Consider the following 15,845-nt stretch of genomic DNA (forward strand, 5'->3'; position numbering starts at 1 on the left):
AGGAACACCACAGGACGTTCGGGAGGGGGGCGCCGGCTGCCCCTGCTCGCCCTCCTGCCCTGCCGCAGCCCGGGTGGGGGGCGTCCCGCTGCCAGACTCGGCGCTGACCACGTCCTGCCGTAGCCGGTTGGCACAGGTTGGTCGCGAATGTGCAGAAAAGTCCCGAATAATCCGGAGAGAGAGCTCAGGTTCTTTCTAAGGCGCGTGCACAGCCCTGGCTCAGAGCTGATTCCCCTGAGCTTGCCCTGTTCTCCTGGGGATCTGACATGACGTTCTGGTGCTGAAAGTTCTCAACCTGGGAATAGTGGAGCCTGATCTCGTCTGCGTTTCCAGGTGTCCGGTCAGGACTTAATGTTTTCAAAAGACTCCCAAGTGCCACGTGAGACGTGCTGGGAACCGAGCCGGTGTTCAGAGATATTGGGATCCTCGGGCGCGGCCCAGGGGCGCCTGCAGGGGGCAGGCGCGCGGGGAGCTCAGGGCACCTGCTGATTTTACCTGTAACTTGGAAAAAGGACCATCCCGAGTGCATTTCATGGGACCTTTGGAGGAGATTTTGGCTAAATATAGCTGAAGGCGGGGAGCGACCTTCAAGCTATAAATTATAAGGCTTTTAAATATACAAATAGATATATTTTACGTTTCCTAAATACCACTGTCTAGGAATAGAGTTTGTTTATGCTGCTGCTTATAGAAACGTCGATTAACCGTGTCGATCTCCACCATCCCTCAGGGTAGTTTCCCGTTACGGTCGCTTTCCGTCCACGCGATGTGCATACGGTGCACGCAGAGGCCTGTGTGTCTCCATCAGGCTGACGTATTTGTCGCTCTTCCTCTTTTATCTGAAGATGTGAAGTGGGAACGGACAACTGGGTTCAGTGCAATGACGCGCCCGTGAAAATCTGCAAATACCCCGTGACTGGACTTTTCGAAGGCAGGTCTTACGTGTTCCGCGTGAGGGCGGTCAACAGCGCAGGCATCAGCCGGCCGTCCAGGGTGTCCGAGGCCGTGGCCGCCCTCGACCCCGTTGACCTCAGGAGGTTGCAAGGTAGGTGGCGCGGATTCCGAGCCTCGGATCACGCGGTGGGCTCTTTCTCTTCCACACTCAGCCGTATTCGGGTCCTAAGAACGTCTTCGGAGGCTGAGGGTGGCTCGGCGCCCTTTCCCTGCGGCTGTCCGTGCGCGGAGCTGCGTTAGGAGTGGGCACGGCCAGGCCGGCTCACCACATTTCCTGGTGCTCTTGGCCGGACTCCAGCCAGATGGGTTCAGAATTAGAATTTTCTTGGTCCGTTGGTGATAGAATCTCAACACGTGATGAGACTCAGAAAGCTTTGACACCAAGCCACTTGGGTCCCAAATGACGCGTTCACGTGATGCAGATTCCTGAGAGGGATCGGGCCCTTGGTTGTGGTGTGAAGCGAGCCGCAAAGTTTTCCTTACCCGCGGGGCCTTTTGCGCCCGGACACAGCTCCGAGGAGCACCGCGTCAGGACATCCACCCTGGTGTCTTTGGAGTTGGGGGTGTGGTGTGATCATCACCTACGGGGGAGGTTTGGATCGCGCATGCACTCAGGGAAACTGGGGCTTTCTTAGGGGACCTTTGGATGCCAATGTCCGCATCAGCCTTTCTCTCTGCAGCGGTCCACTTGGAGGGAGATAAAGAAATCGTGATCTATCAGGACGACCTCGAGGGTGAGTGTCCCTGCTGCATGCCCCGGGGATCCGGGATGGTGGTCGGGGGCCAGAGCGGCAGATGCAAGACGCAGCGGGTGGGGACCACCCACGCGCGTACACACGGGGCCGCGGGTCACGCCTGCAACAGGAGCGAGGCAGGTTGAGGGAGGGTCGGCCCCGGGGTCCTGCATGTGGCTTCATCGCCTCCACGAGGGATCTGCGTCCTCCAGGGGCCGCACAGGGACGTCCACGCTGCCCGGAGCCCTCGCCTCCGGCCGAGGCTGGGTCCTTTCTCTGAGGCTCCGTGAGCAGAGGACGGGTTCAGGTTTTCTTTTGAAGTGAACATCTCATCTCTAGCATTTTAGTAGAAGTGGACTGAGTTCCTCCTGCCAGTATCCCTGGCCCAAAAGTTCGCACTTCCCCCACTTAGGCTGGGTTTTATGAGCCCTTCTCTTTGCTGCTCCGTTCAGGGATGGCAGAGGGTCGGCTCGTTGAGGAGGGAAACCTAGCGCGATTACTCGGAAAGCCGAAGATTTTAAACAGATGTATGCAATGAGAGATCACAGGGGACAACGAACTGGTTGGAAATTAAGAAACATGGATTTGGAGCTAGTGCCCCAGGAGGTGGACTTTGAAGCTCTCCTTTAAAATTGCTGCGGACCTCAAAAAATATACATAAAAAAAGAAATCCTCCTGAGGTCCCAAGCGCTTTCCCCGGAGAGCTGAGGACTCAGGGGTTCAGTGGTTGATCTTCCTATTTGCCCCCAGATGGTCCCCAGACATCAGCTCTTCTGCACCTGTAGCAGCTCTTCTCTAACATCTCGAGAACACGTCATTCTCCACCACATTTAGTCTTCCTTAACTCCTCCACTTCCAGACATAGAAATCGGGGAGGATGCCCGGTTAATTAATAAGTAATAGAAATAATTCAGGAAAGGGTGACTCACTGTGACTTCTAAATAACGGGTTGAAATGTCGTTATTTGCGTAATATCTGGCTCTGTTAAGCGTGGACGCCGTGGTCCCGTAGCAGACGGGCCTGAATAAATAGGCGTGTTTGACACGAGAAAGAAGGACGTTCCCTCTGTCACCTCCGGGGTGGATGGGGTCCGTGAGGAGGGGACTACCTGAGCTCTGCTGCATGGGCCTCTGGACGTTCAAATAAAATCACCCCAACGAGGAGGCACACGTTGCACACTAGGGCCGCCGGCGGACGGGGCCGCGGGAGCGCGTGCCCTGCTGGGGAGGACAGCACCTTCATCCGTCGTATCCATGACACATTGGAAAAGACTTAGCGTTCCAGTCAATGCGATGGAAGCGTAGTTCACAGACATGACAGATCCCATTTCCAGCTGCAGGGAAGTCATGGACGCCCCGTGTCGTGTTTCTGCTTGCGTTTCCTCTGATAAGGAGGCAGGTTGTCTGGCTCCCTGGGGCCCGGGATGCATTCTCGGGTGAGGCTGCGTCACCATCACGCTGCTGAAGCTCCGCTTGCGCAGAGGCCAGGACACCCAGAGGCCAGGCGGCTGGAGACGCCGGCAGGCGCTGAGCCGCGCGGGGCTTGCATCCTGAGGCAAGGCTGTGCACGCAGCAGCCAGCGGTTCCCGGGGCCTGCGCAGACCCTGGGAAGAAGAGGGGCTCCTGGGACCTGCTGTGCTTTGCAGAGGTCGAGGGTTTATTTTACTCAATTTGCACAACAAACGCCTTTTCTAATTCAATGACAATCCATAGAGACAGGGATTCCCTGCCACGTTCAGCCCATTTCTGGGCCCCAACAGGTGCAGTTAGGAGGGTCTCCCGGTCGCCACCCTGACGTCCTTCCTTCCTGAAGACCCGTCTGTTTCCTGTTTGAGCTAGGAAGGAGCCGGCAAATGCTGTTTGTTTTAATGAAAAACAACGGTTAAAAAATCTGTTGGTTAAGAAATCTGCTCCTCTGCTATTTTACAGGTTTTTTTAAAATTTATTTTTATTTTTTTGCTCAGTTTTTCTAACCAGTTTAATTTTCAAGTCTTCCTCAAACGGTTTAATCTGCCAGTGCTCTCCTCTTAATAGCATCCAACTTGTCCAGCCTTTCTTGAGTTGGTCCCTTGAGAAATGCACGCCCTGTCCCGGGCCTGGCCAGAGCCGGCTTGTGCAGATCCCTTCCGCTAAGTACCGGTCTGGGCGCTCAGGGGTCGAGGAATCACAGGCTCGTCTACACACCTGCATTCTCCCAAGCTCTGTCACCTCGAAGATTCTGAAAATCCCAAATAGAGTTCGTGTCTCATTGACTTAGAGGAAAACCTGCTGGCAGCCCGTGGAGGCTGCGTTCTCCTTGGGTGGGTGGAACAAAAGGCAGGACTTGCAAATGGGGGACTGAGGCCTGGGCCCCTGTTCCACAGCCCGGGGATCCTGGGAGAGCCCTGCAGCTCTCTGAGCTCGTCCCATAGGGATGCGACTCACAGGGCTCCAGGGAGGTGTCGTGCTCCTGAAGCAGAGCACCCCCGCCCCGTACCCATCACTTAGCGGCCCCCGGTACCCCAGGGTGATGCATTTGGACTGTCCTCTCATCTTGGCTTGCTTTCTTTGTTTCTTTCTTCCTTTTCCTTTTTTTAAAAATACTTTATATATATATATGTATATATATACATATATATATATTAATATTTATTTGAGAGGAGCAGAGGCAGAGGGAGAGGGGGAGGATCTCAGAGACTCAATCCCTCGGAGAGCTGAGCACGGAGCCTGACACAGGGCCGCATCCCATGACCCCGGGATCAAGACCTGAGCTCCACGGCTGCACCGTGCAGGTGCTCCTTGGTTTGCTTTCTCTTGCTTCTCGGTCCGTGCTCTTGTCTCCACTGCTAGGAGGGTCGGTAAGAGCTCCCGTCACCTCCCTGGCGTCTGCTCAGCCCCCGGGGCCCCTTGAACCCTCTCCTCTCTGTCCGAGGTTGGGGTCATCTGCACGTCTCCAGCGCTCCTGCTGCTGCATGGCCCAGGTGGTCTCCAGAGGCTCCAGGACTCAAGCCTCTGACTCCAGCCAGGGGTTCCCTGCAGACAAAAACTGGGCTCTTCCTTCTTCCCCAGCGTCAAAAGAAATATGCTTTTTATTCCATTTTCTCTGGGCCTGGGAGCTATGTGCCGGGTCTGAAAGCAGCGGGTGGCTCAGACCTGGAAGGGTGTGAAGGGCAGCTCTGCGTGCAGGTGCTCCCGGGTTCTCCCTGCCTTCACTGCCTTCCTGGCCCCCCTCAAGTCCCTGGGTTTGCTTCCTGCGCCCTCTGGGGCCCCTGAAGGAAGCCAGGGTTCAGCGGTGCATCGACCCGGGCCGACCTCCCTGGGGCTTCTCTCTGCGGGGCCTGTGTCGGGATCTCTGCAGGCGAGCGTGCAGCTCTTGGGCCCGAGCAGGCCTCTGGGGTGTCCCGAGGCCCCGCTCCACCTGGCCCCCCCGTGGCACTTGGCGGCACAGACACCCTGACTCCTTGTTTGAAACCCGACCCACTTGCCAGAATGCTCCTAGATAAGGCCACCCGGGTCCCTGCGCCTGTAAAATGGGATGCCCTCTGTAACAGGACTCCGCGAAATGCAACCCCGGCTTGTTTGTGCTGGTCAGTTCCTTGCCGGTAGCACAGTCCTGAGGGAGCAATAGGATATTGAGAAGGGCTCAGAGATGTCCCGGGGACGTTCAAACCATTTTAATCATGTGCTAATCTAATTGGAAGCTCGTAACATTTTGTATCACCGCTGCAGGGACTGCGGTCTGGAGAACCTCCACCTCTCCGGAAACGCTCTTGTATCCAAACGTACTGCCCCTGACACCTTAAGTCCTTTTAAAACAAGATGTGCGTCTAGCGGACGCCTCTGAAGGCAGATATCCCGGCCTCCTTATTTGCAAAAAGCTGTTGACCTCACTCCAGAGTCTCCGACGTGAAGGCGTAGATTTCAGGGCTCGGGCACGTGGCACCGATCCACCCGTGGAGGGAAGAACCACGTGCCTTAGAAGTCGGCGTAGGGTTTCGGTGCTGTAGGGCATGGCGTGAGGATCGTAACCCCAGAGGGCATTAGAGGAAGGATCATCGGGTTCCAGAAGGCTCCGTCCTGCAGAGCGCACCCAGGACCTTCTCTGCGCAGATTCCCACCACAGCCTGAGACCCATTTCTGGCTAAATCTCCTGTTTCTCTGTGTAAATTTTCCCACCTCCCCTTCCAGCTGAAACTCTGGAAGATTTTTGGATTGGACACCGCCCCCCCCCTTTTTTAATGAACTGGCTTATATTAGAAACAAAAATAAATAGGGGATCTTAGCCCGTGCGTTATCCTAGGCTGGGGAGATGGTTTGGTTGCTGTCCCAGAATAGAAATGTGGCGAAGGCCGGGGCTGGCGTGGCGGTTCCTTGTGGCCTGGGAGGAGCACGGGGCTCGGTGCCGCTGGAGCTGGGAGCCACCTGGGCCCACGCTGACTGAGTGCACGGCTCCTGCAGGCGACGTCCAGGTCCCGGGGCCTCCCACCAACGTGCATGCGTCGGAGATCAGCAGAACCTACGTGGTGCTCAGCTGGGACCCCCCCGCTCCCCGGGGCAAGGAGCCGCTGATGTATTTCATCGAGAAGGTACGTGCGTGCCCGTGGTCCAAAGCCGTGGGTCCCCCTGGGACTTGTCACTGAGCCACCCCGTGTGCTCCAAACACGAGCGTCTGTTAGGGCGTCGCACAGACCGGGCCCCGTTACTTGCCGTGGAGCTGGGGGGCCCTGTCCTGTCCCGCACCTGGCCGTCAGGGCACAGCATCCCTCTGCGGGGTTGCTGCCCTTGTGTGAGCAAGGGGCACCTCACGTCCCTGGCTCTGGTGAATGCACCACGACGGGGGATCTGAGGTTCGGGGCACAGGGAGCAGGGGGCTGGGGGGGGAGGGCGGGGTCTGTAGTAAGCCGCGGCCACTTGGGGGCGGGTTCGTGCAGGGATTCACTCTGGGGGCAGCCGGGTTAGAATCCGGGTGTGGAGACCTGAGTGTGCGCAGGGAGCCGTGCACACACGCCGTGAACACAGGCACACACACACAGCTGCACACGCGTCCTTCCCGCTCGCTGGGACGCCCCCGCTGTGGTCTGCCCTGCGGCTCTAGGCCCGGGAGTGACCGGCTGCCAGGTGGGGCTGTGCCCATCCGCGCCTGCTGTTGTGACCCCAGGGTCACTTGCAGGGTCATCACCTTCAGGGGGTCACCTGTAGGGTCGTCACCCGCAGGGTCATCACCCACAGGGTCGTCACCTGCAGGGTCATGCTCGGTGGGGTCATCCGCAGGGTCGTTACCTGCAAGGGGGTCACTTGCAGGGTCATCACCCGCAGGGGGGGTCACCTTCGGGGGGGTCACCTGCAGGGTCGTCACCTTAAGGGGGTCACCTGTAGGGTCGTCACCCGCAGGGGGCGTCACCCGCAGGGTTGTCACCCACAGGGTCATCACCCGCAGGGTCACACTCAGGGGGGTCACCCACAGGGTCGTCACTTTCAGGGGGGTCACCTGCGTGTTGGGCGCAGGCGGGAACTCTGCAGCTGCAGGAGCGTGTAGGGCAGGCACGGAAACACGAGGCGCGCCCAGCAGGCCCCATGGCGCACCGCCCCCACCACCCACCCGCACCTGTGCCTGAGGACGCCCTCCCGGGGACGCCGGGCTGCGTGCTGCAGGGTGCAGGGCTCACTCCAGCCCTGCACCTGGGTGGTCTGGGTGGTCCCGTCGGTCCTCGGGTCTTGAGGGCACAAGGGGCGGTGCAGACGCGGGCGGTCGCCGTGGGCCAGGGTTTCCTGTGGCCTCTGCGGAGGCAGGTCCCTGTCCATCTGCCACCAGGGCCCGGGGACGCTTCTGAACGGACAACCGGGTCACCGGGGGCTCGTCTGCTTCGCCAGCTGCTGCCCGCTGTGGGGAGCGGCCGTGGGGCCGGGGCACGGAACATGCTGGCGTGGACGAGGCCAGGCCACCACGGGGGCAGCCTGAGTGGAGCCGCAGGTCCAGGACTCCCAGGCCGCGGGGGCAGTGATGCTGGGCAGGCCGGGCGGACATCTCCCATGCCACCGACCCACAGCCCGTCCCGGGCGTCCCTTTGGTGCCGGAGGTCCTGTCAAGGCCCAGCAGGAGCCCTGGGAGGGAGCATGGCACGTCCTGCTAAGCCCAGGGATGACTGGCGGGACCGTGGCCCAGCGTGGATCCCGCTGAGATGGGGCAGTGGATCTCCTGCGGGTTATTTACATTGCTGTCATCCTATTAACACAATAATAGCTGCAAAATGTGAGAGCTCTAATTAATTAATTCATTTTTCAAAGACTTATTTATTTGGGAGAAAGAGAGAGAGAGTGAGTGGGGGGAGGGGCCAAGGGAGCAGCAGACTCCTTGCTGAGTGCAGAGCCCCAGGCGGCACTCGCACCCAGACCCTGAGGTCACGACCGGGCCGTAAGCCTTTCCAGCTTCCAGTAACCTCTTACCTGCATTTCCAAAAGGGCTTCCTTTTTCATACAATCCAGGAAAGATTTGTTGAGGGCCTAGGGTGTGCTTTGGCGCCTGGGCGTCCCTGGCGGGCAGCGTGCTGGCATGCGGGGGGGTTCCGGGCCCCCGCCAGCGCCGCCTGCGTCCCTTTGCAGTCCGTGGTCGGGAGCGGGAGCTGGCAGCGGGTCAACGCCCAGACGGCCGTGCGCTCCCCGCGGTACGCCGTCTTCGACCTCGCTGAGGGCAAGCCCTACGTGTTCCGGGTCCTGTCGGCCAATAAGCACGGCCTGAGCGAGCCGTCGGAGATCACTGCCCCCATCCAGGCTCAGGACACCATCGGTGAGTGCCGGCGCCTCGGCGAGCGGCCGTGGGTCGGGCAGTGGCCAGACCCGTGCACGGGGCCTCAGATGCCGTCCCTCATGCCCAGAAAGACACCAGATGGATCAGAGTCAGACTTCAAGCTGCCTTAGGAGTTCAGTTGATGAGAGATGGAGAAGTCGCCGCCGTGTCTCGGCCGCCGGCGTCCCTCCAAAGTTCCATCAGATTTTCATGAAACCAATGAATGCCTTAGAAGTGTTGTTAGGCTTTGGTCATTTTTTGAAAAACCCCGAACCCACCGGGGTTTCTTGCCCGCTGGGCTTCAAGGTCCCGCTCCGCAGACGCCACGCAGGAAGGACAGGAATTCTGAATCGCCCTGGGGCGAAGATCAGGGTCCAGTCATGATTGCATTTTGAATCTCCTTACAGATTTCCGGCCAGTCTGATAGAAATGTGTCTTATTTCCTTGAAATCACTCCTACCCTGTCAGCCAAAGCACGTGTGTTAGGAGAAGATGCTCTTGGGTGTTTCTGGGGGGCGGGGACAGGAGATTGCGGGGTTGTAATTCCCTGTGTGTGGGTCAGGTGGGACTTGGGATGGCCCAGCAGCTCCTGCCCCAGCCCCGGGGCCGCCCCCGCCCCTTCCCCTGCTCTTCCCTCCCCGTCCAGATTTCGGGGTGCCATGCCCTGCGGACCAAGGGCTTCAGGGGCTCTGGTGCGGCTCCGGGGACTCTGACGCTGCGTCTCCCCTGCGCAGTGGTCCCCTCAGCACCGGGCCGGGTGCTGGCGTCACGGAACACGAGGACATCGGTCGTGGTGCAGTGGGACAGGCCCAAGCACGAGGAGGACCTGCTCGGCTACTACGTGGACTGCTGCGTGGCGGGGTCCAACGCGTGGGAGCCGTGCAATCACAAGCCCATCGGCTACAACAGGTGCGGGGTCCCAGAGCCGCCGGGGGGGCGGGGGGGATGCCCAGGCTGCAGACGCACCTGCGAGCGTCCGTCTCTCACCCACATGCGGGGCTGGGGCCTGAGAGCTGCCGAGCAGCTGGGCTGAGTTGATTTGCCTGTAGACGAGGGACGTCTGGAACCTTGGCCCTCGGGCGTCGTTAACAGAGGTTCCCTCCCAACAGGGAGCTTTACACAGCAGCCGCCCCCTCGAGAGGCATTTCTTTCGTACAAATTGATTTTTCAAACATTTAAAATTGTTCACATACCTGGCAGTTGTGCTCCAGCCGCCAACTGAGACGAAGCCGGGGGTGCCCCGCCCCATAGCACCTTTGCCCCTGGCGGCCCCCGCAGGGATTTACACCCGCCCCCGAGTGTGTGGTGTCTGATCTCGGGGTGCCCCATGGTATCTGTGCAGCTAAACAGCGGTAGCACTCGGGTTCTCCACTGTGCACGAGTTACAGGGACGGCTCAGCCGTCTTTCCTTTTTCAATCTTCTTTAAAAAAAAAAAAACAAAAAACATAAACAATCGATAACTTGGAAAAAGCCATGGCTAGGAAGGAAGGGATGTTGCTGCAGAGAACCCGTGAGATGTCGCTTTGGGCCCACAGGCAAAGCAGACGCAGGAAGGGATCTCAGGACACAAAACTTAAAGTAGCACTCCCCAGTGTGTGTGTGGTCCCTGGATGTTCTGGGGACTGGCGCTGGGCTGGGGGGCTCCCTGCGTGCTCCTGGGGGTGCTCAAGATGCCGGGAGGTGGGGACGGCTGTCGGGCTGTAGAGGTGGGAGGGTGTGCGGACCTGAGCCACTCTGCCCCCCCTGTGGCCGGGCCACGGCTTTCCGTCCTGCCTCATCACGTGGGTTTGTGTCCCCGACCCCTGCGGTATCGGGAATCTAAGCGGAAGCCCTCAGGGAGTCAGGCTCCTCCCAGTCCCTGTGGGAGGCCCCCCCGCAGCGCCCTGACCGCTGTCTCGCTCAGGTTTGTGGTGCACGGGCTGACGACCGGCGAGCAGTACGTGTTCCGGGTGAAGGCCGTCAACGCCCTGGGCACGAGCGAGAACTCTCAGGAGTCGGACATCATCAAGGTCCAGGCGGCCCTCAGTGAGTCCCCACAGCCGCGCCGCTGCCGGGGGTGGGGGGCTGTGGCCTAGTGCGGGCGAGTGCTCCTGTGGTGACCCCGTTGCACCGCGGGGAAGGTGGGGGGCCCTCTCACCTGCAGGCCCCTGGTCTCAGAAGTGCAGGGTAGAGGGAGGGTGCCGCCTGCTGGCAAGCCTCCGGGGGGAGGATGTGTGTGCCCGTCGGGAGGGGGCCCAGGCATCGGCTGCGCTTAGCTCAGGGGGCTTCGGTCCTCCCTGCGGAGCCCACGGGCCCGTGTGAACCTCGTGGCTGTGTCACCCGCCTCGTCTGTAAACATTCCTTGCATCCAGCTGAACGGCTAGGGACCTAACTTCGGAGGCGGGCCCCGGGACCATGGCGTTGTCCTCACCGCCTGCAGACTTCCCCCCACACGGCCCCACGGCAAACACATGAATGTTCCTCGTTTTGAGTCGTGCTGAGCTCCTTGCTCCTTGATCATTTTTGTCTTCAACTGATTTTTTTTTAAAGATTTTATCTATTTATTAGAGACACAGAGAGAGAGAAAGGCAGAGACACAGGCAGAGGGAGAAGCAGGCTCCATGGAGGAGCCCGATGGGGACTCGATCCCGGGGCCCTGTGGTCACGCCCTGGGCTGAAGGTGGCGCTAAACCGCTGGGCCACCCGGGCTGCCCTGATTTTTATTTTATTATTTTTTAAAAGATCTTATTATTTGACACACAGAGAGAGACAGAGAGACAGAGAGGGAGAGAGAGGGACGGGGAGGGCAGAGGGAGCAGCAGTGGGGAGCCCGAAGTGGGACTCGATCTCAGGACCCGGGGTCATGACCTATCCCGAAGGCGACGCTCGCCCACTGAGCGCCCACAGGCCCCATGTCTGTCTACGTGTTAAGTGCATGTTTGGAAGCTGCGCTCGGTGTCCTCACCACACTGGTGTTGCGGAGCGTCCCGGGGGCGGGCCGTCCCTCGCAGCAATGCAGTGACACCCTCATCCTCGGCCGTCCCATCCCCGGGGACTCCCACATGTTCCCACGCGTACCTCATACAAAGCGGCCGTCCGAGGTTTCGTTCTCTGGCGAGAACAGGTGCCATCGGCTCGTGTCCTTCAGGCCCGGAGGACGCGGTGACAGCACACCGCGACGGCCCGTGTGGGGCGGGAGCGGCCCTGGGGGTGGACATCCCGGCTGGGGCCCCAGGCCAGCTTCTTGCTCCGTGTCCCCGTAGCCGTGCCTTCTCACCCCTATGGGGTCACGCTTCTCAACTGCGACGGCCACTCCATGACCCTGGGCTGGAAGGTGCCCAGGTACAGCGGGGGCGCCCCCATCCTCGGCTACTACCTGGACCGGCGCGAGGCCCAGCACCGGAACTGGCACGAGGTCAACTCCTCGCCCATCAAGGAGAGGATCTTCACGGTGGGTCCTTCTGGGTGTCGTGGGCAGGGGAGTGCCTTCCCATCGGGCGCGCAGCCCTTCCCTCGGGGACTCGGGCTTCAGGGGAGTCTGATGACGCGACACAGACACACGCGTGGGCTCAGGAGAGTGTGTGGCCTCGGGGGAGAGGCTGTCGAGCTGGACCCGAGGAGCCCAGTCCTTCTGAGAGGCGGGGGGGGGCGGGGCGGAGGGGACGCTAGGACATGGGTGTGCAGGGCGACCGTCCCCGCTGGGAGCGGCCCTGGCCCCAACCCTCTGTGGCCTTCATCTCCCTGAGCCTCTGATGTGCCAGCTGCCGTGGGGTCACGGTGCCGTCACCCTACCTGCCGTGGGGTCATGGTCCGTCATTTCACCTGCCGCGGGGTCACGGTGCTGCCTCCTGCAGGCACAGTGACAGGAGGGCGGAGACGATGTGGGGGGTTTCCGAGCGACTGCAGCGCGGCAGCCGCGTTCCCAGCGCCCGGCCGCCCCGGCCCAGCCCCGGCCTCACATTGGGTCGGACGCGTCCGTCTTGCGATGTGTTTGCCGCCCACGGGCCGCACGGCGGCTGATCCTGCCCGTGCTCATCCTGCACAATCCACCTCGCAGGTGGAGGGCTTGACGGAGGGCTCCCTCTACGAGTTCAAGATCGCCGCCGCCAACCTGGCGGGCATTGGGCAGCCGTCGGACCCAAGCGAGCTCTTCAAGTGTGAGGCCTGGACCATGCCTGAGCCTGGTGAGAGGCCCCGCGGGACCCAAGCGGCTCAGCGCCTGTCACCGACCCTCAGAGCTGGCGGGGCTCCGTCTGCGGGCGCCAGGGGTCTCCCGGCTGTGCCAGGCCATGGGGCGGAGCTGGATCGGGCTGCCGAGTGCCCGGCCCTGGGCCGTGTGCAGAGGCTGAGCAGGTGACGGGGGGCATTAGCGGGGCCGCACGAGGGCTCGGGGTGTGAGCCAGGGCTGATTCTCCCTGCGAGATGCACCTGCGGGTCCCGAGCGCCGGGGTGACTCAGGGTCGAGGCCAGAGGGACGCCGCGGGGACGGGCTGCAGGGTCGGGGGGTGGCCAGCGGGCGAGCAGGGCTGTGCGCCTGCGGTGCCGGAGGCGGGGGGCGTCCCCGCGGCGCGGGCTCAGATGACGTTTCACCTTCCAGGCCCCGCGTACGACCTGACGTTCTGCGAGGTCAGAGACTCATCCCTGGTGGTGCTCTGGAAGGCCCCCGTGTACTCGGGCAGCAGCCCCGTTTCTGGCTACTTCGTGGACTACAAGGAAGAAGACTCTGGAGAATGGAGCACCGTGAACGAGGCGCCCACTGCCAGCCGCTACCTAAAGGTGAGGGTGTTCCCTCCTCGCGGGCCACAGGCCGACAGTCCCGCGGACGACTTCCCTGGGGGCGCCCGGCCCTGCGTCCATGGGTGGCCCCCACCGACCCTGTGTCGTCCACTCTTGCTCCTGGGATCACACGCACACACACGTATGCACGCACGGCTTCCACGCGTGGGCCGGGGGCAGCGCGTCCATCCCCGGTCCTCCGGGGTCTCCGCGTGCATGTGGCACCTGCGGCTGGCCCTCCCGGGGGGCTGCCACGTCCCCGCGCCCTCCCCAGCTGCCCTCACCCAGGGCCTCGCCCCCGCGGGTGTGCGCTCTGTGCCGTGCTGCAGACAGTGGGGTGCCCCGTATGTGCCCCGCACACGCCGCAGCCTCTGGGCGCGGACCCCACGACGCCAGAGCGGTTTCCTCTCGGCGAACGAAGCGCCGCTGGGATCCAGTTCAGCCTCCAGGAGCGAAGAGCGCTGGTGTGCGGCCTGCGGCCCCCTGACCTGCACACCTGCGAGGCGGACGTGCTGTGGCGCGTCCAGGGGACAGGACGGCTCGCTTGCAGGCCACGTGTAAAACCCTTGAGCCCTGTAGAGTTGGGGCCCGTGTGAGCAGCGGGTGCAGCCTGGACACGGGGTCTTCACTCTGCTTAGAAACACGCGGAGGAAGGAAGGAGCGGCGAGTACACGGGGACCGAAGGGTGTGTCTACGCTGCAGTCGGGCCGCGTGGCTCCGAGGGGGCACCGTGCAGCTCCTCCAGCTGGAAGGGTGTCCCAGTCGGACGCGGAAACACGGCCCTCGTCGTTGACGCTTCCCCCGCCGCCGCTCTCTGTCTCCCTCAGGTCTGTGACCTGCACCAGGGCAAGACCTACGTCTTCAGGGTCCGTGCGGTCAACGCCAGCGGGGTGGGCAGGCCGTCGGAGACGTCCGAGCCGGTGCTGGTGGAGGCCAGGCCAGGTGACATGCGGCCGCCGGGCTGCGGGGAGGGCGCGTGCTCTGGGTGCGAGGTGGTGCGGGGCGGCAGGTTCCCATCGGGCGGAGAGCCGGGGGCCGTGTGGCACCGTCACGGGAGGGCGACGCCGGCCCCTGACGTCTCTGCTGACTGTGATGGGCGGCCATCGAGCTGTAGGTGCCGCTGTCGGTGGTGAGAGGCAAACGTCGGTGGTGACGTTTGTGGGGGCGAGGTCCTCGCAGGGCACGCGGGGAGGGGGCGGCGAACCCGGACACCCGCGCTGCCCCCGTCTCTCCGTCCCCCGGGGACTGGCATCCGGGCGTCTCCCGTCTTCCCGGTGACCCAGCGTCTGTCAGTACCTGCCAGGGGCCTCATGTCCCCACGGCCCCCGCATCCCGGGCACGGGTCTGACGGCTGGTGTGGGGCCGGCCGTGCACCTGCTTGGAGGGAGCTCGCAGTGCTCTTCCCAGTGCCTGGGGAGGAAGGGCGGTGAGGGGAGCCTGGGTCCTCGCCCCGGCGAGAGCCCGGATCCCAGACACCGGCAGGGGCTCCCCGGCCCACACGCTGCCCAGGGTACACCCGCCTGCCTGCCGTGCCCTGTTCCTGCTGCGGCATAGCCCCCTCCACCTGCCCGGGTGTGGCTCAGCATCCCGAGCTGGGCCTGGAGGACGCACCGTCCCTGAGCCGCTGCCATCCCCTGGCTCGCAGGCACCAAGGAGATCAGCGCCGGCGTGGACGAGGAGGGCAACATCTACCTGGGCTTCGACTGCCAGGAAATGACGGACGCGTCCCAGTTCACCTGGTGCCGAGCGTACGAGGAGCTGGCCGAGGACGACCACAAGTTCAGGGTGGAGACAGCCGGAGACCAGTAAGTGCCGGGGAGCGGCCCGGGGCCTGGGCGGCTGCGCGGGGCCGTGACAGCAACGCGCCCCGCGCCCCTTCCCTTTCAGCTCGAAGCTGTACTTTAAGAACCCGGATAAAGGTGACCTGGGAACCTACTCTGTGTCCGTGAGCGACACGGACGGGGTGTCGTCCAGCTTCACCCTGGACGAGGAAGGTAACGTCCGGGGGATGCATGCACCGAAACTGGGTGCGTTCGCGGGGGATGGGGCACGGAGCGTTGGCAGAGGCAAAAAGTCAGAACTTTTTTTGTTGAGGATTTTATCTAATTATCCCCGAGAGACACAGAGAGAGGCAGAGACGCAGGCAGGGGGAGAGGCAGGCTCCCTGCGGGAACCCCGACTCGGGACTGGATCCCGGGACCCTGGGGGTCATGCCCTGGGCCAGACATCACCTGGTCCTTTAAACTTGGGTCTTGGCGACGTGTCGGCACGTGAGGTCCTGAGGTTGATGAGCGACGCGGAGGGAAGACCCCCTCCTTCCCAGCACTGGATAATCAGGGTGACTCGGGAAAGCAGGATCGTCCTGGGTGTGAAATAGGAAGTAGGAGGCTTGGCCCCGGTCCCCTGCTGCCCTCAAACAGGACACAACGGTCGTGAGGGCGCCCGGGGAGCCGGGCAGGGTGCCCGGGGTGGGCTCCGGCCGAGCCCCTGGCCCCGGTGACCCGTGTCCTGCTGGGCGGCGCGGTCGGACATCAGGGCTCCGGGGTCGCTCCAGGGCGGCTCCCCCCAGGCTCGGGGTGGCAGGGGTGACCCTGGGCGTGTCCGGGCGTCCTCCTTGGAGCTGCAGGTCCGCTAGGCAG

At 62.3% G+C, this 15,845-nt stretch overlaps 1 protein-coding gene across 2 annotated transcripts in view; it reads left to right on the plus strand.

Annotated features, from left to right (window-relative positions):
- The window catches only part of MYOM2 (myomesin 2), a 52,549-nt gene that overhangs the window by 21,063 nt on the left and 15,641 nt on the right, over positions 1–15,845 (plus strand). For both annotated transcript variants that reach the window (XM_055335391.1, XM_055335392.1), the window contains exons 12-23: positions 846–1,045; positions 1,635–1,688; positions 6,125–6,252; positions 8,267–8,450; positions 9,185–9,359; positions 10,355–10,476; positions 11,694–11,881; positions 12,488–12,614; positions 13,028–13,206; positions 14,034–14,148; positions 14,852–15,011; positions 15,094–15,200. In XM_055335391.1, coding sequence (XP_055191366.1) covers positions 846–1,045; positions 1,635–1,688; positions 6,125–6,252; positions 8,267–8,450; positions 9,185–9,359; positions 10,355–10,476; positions 11,694–11,881; positions 12,488–12,614; positions 13,028–13,206; positions 14,034–14,148; positions 14,852–15,011; positions 15,094–15,200 — 1,739 coding nt within the window. The remainder of the gene's footprint in view (positions 1–845; positions 1,046–1,634; positions 1,689–6,124; positions 6,253–8,266; positions 8,451–9,184; positions 9,360–10,354; positions 10,477–11,693; positions 11,882–12,487; positions 12,615–13,027; positions 13,207–14,033; positions 14,149–14,851; positions 15,012–15,093; positions 15,201–15,845) is intronic.

Source organism: Nyctereutes procyonoides, unplaced genomic scaffold (assembly GCF_905146905.1).
Source record: "Nyctereutes procyonoides isolate TBG_1078 unplaced genomic scaffold, NYPRO_anot_genome, whole genome shotgun sequence".
NCBI lineage: Eukaryota > Metazoa > Chordata > Mammalia > Carnivora > Canidae > Nyctereutes > Nyctereutes procyonoides.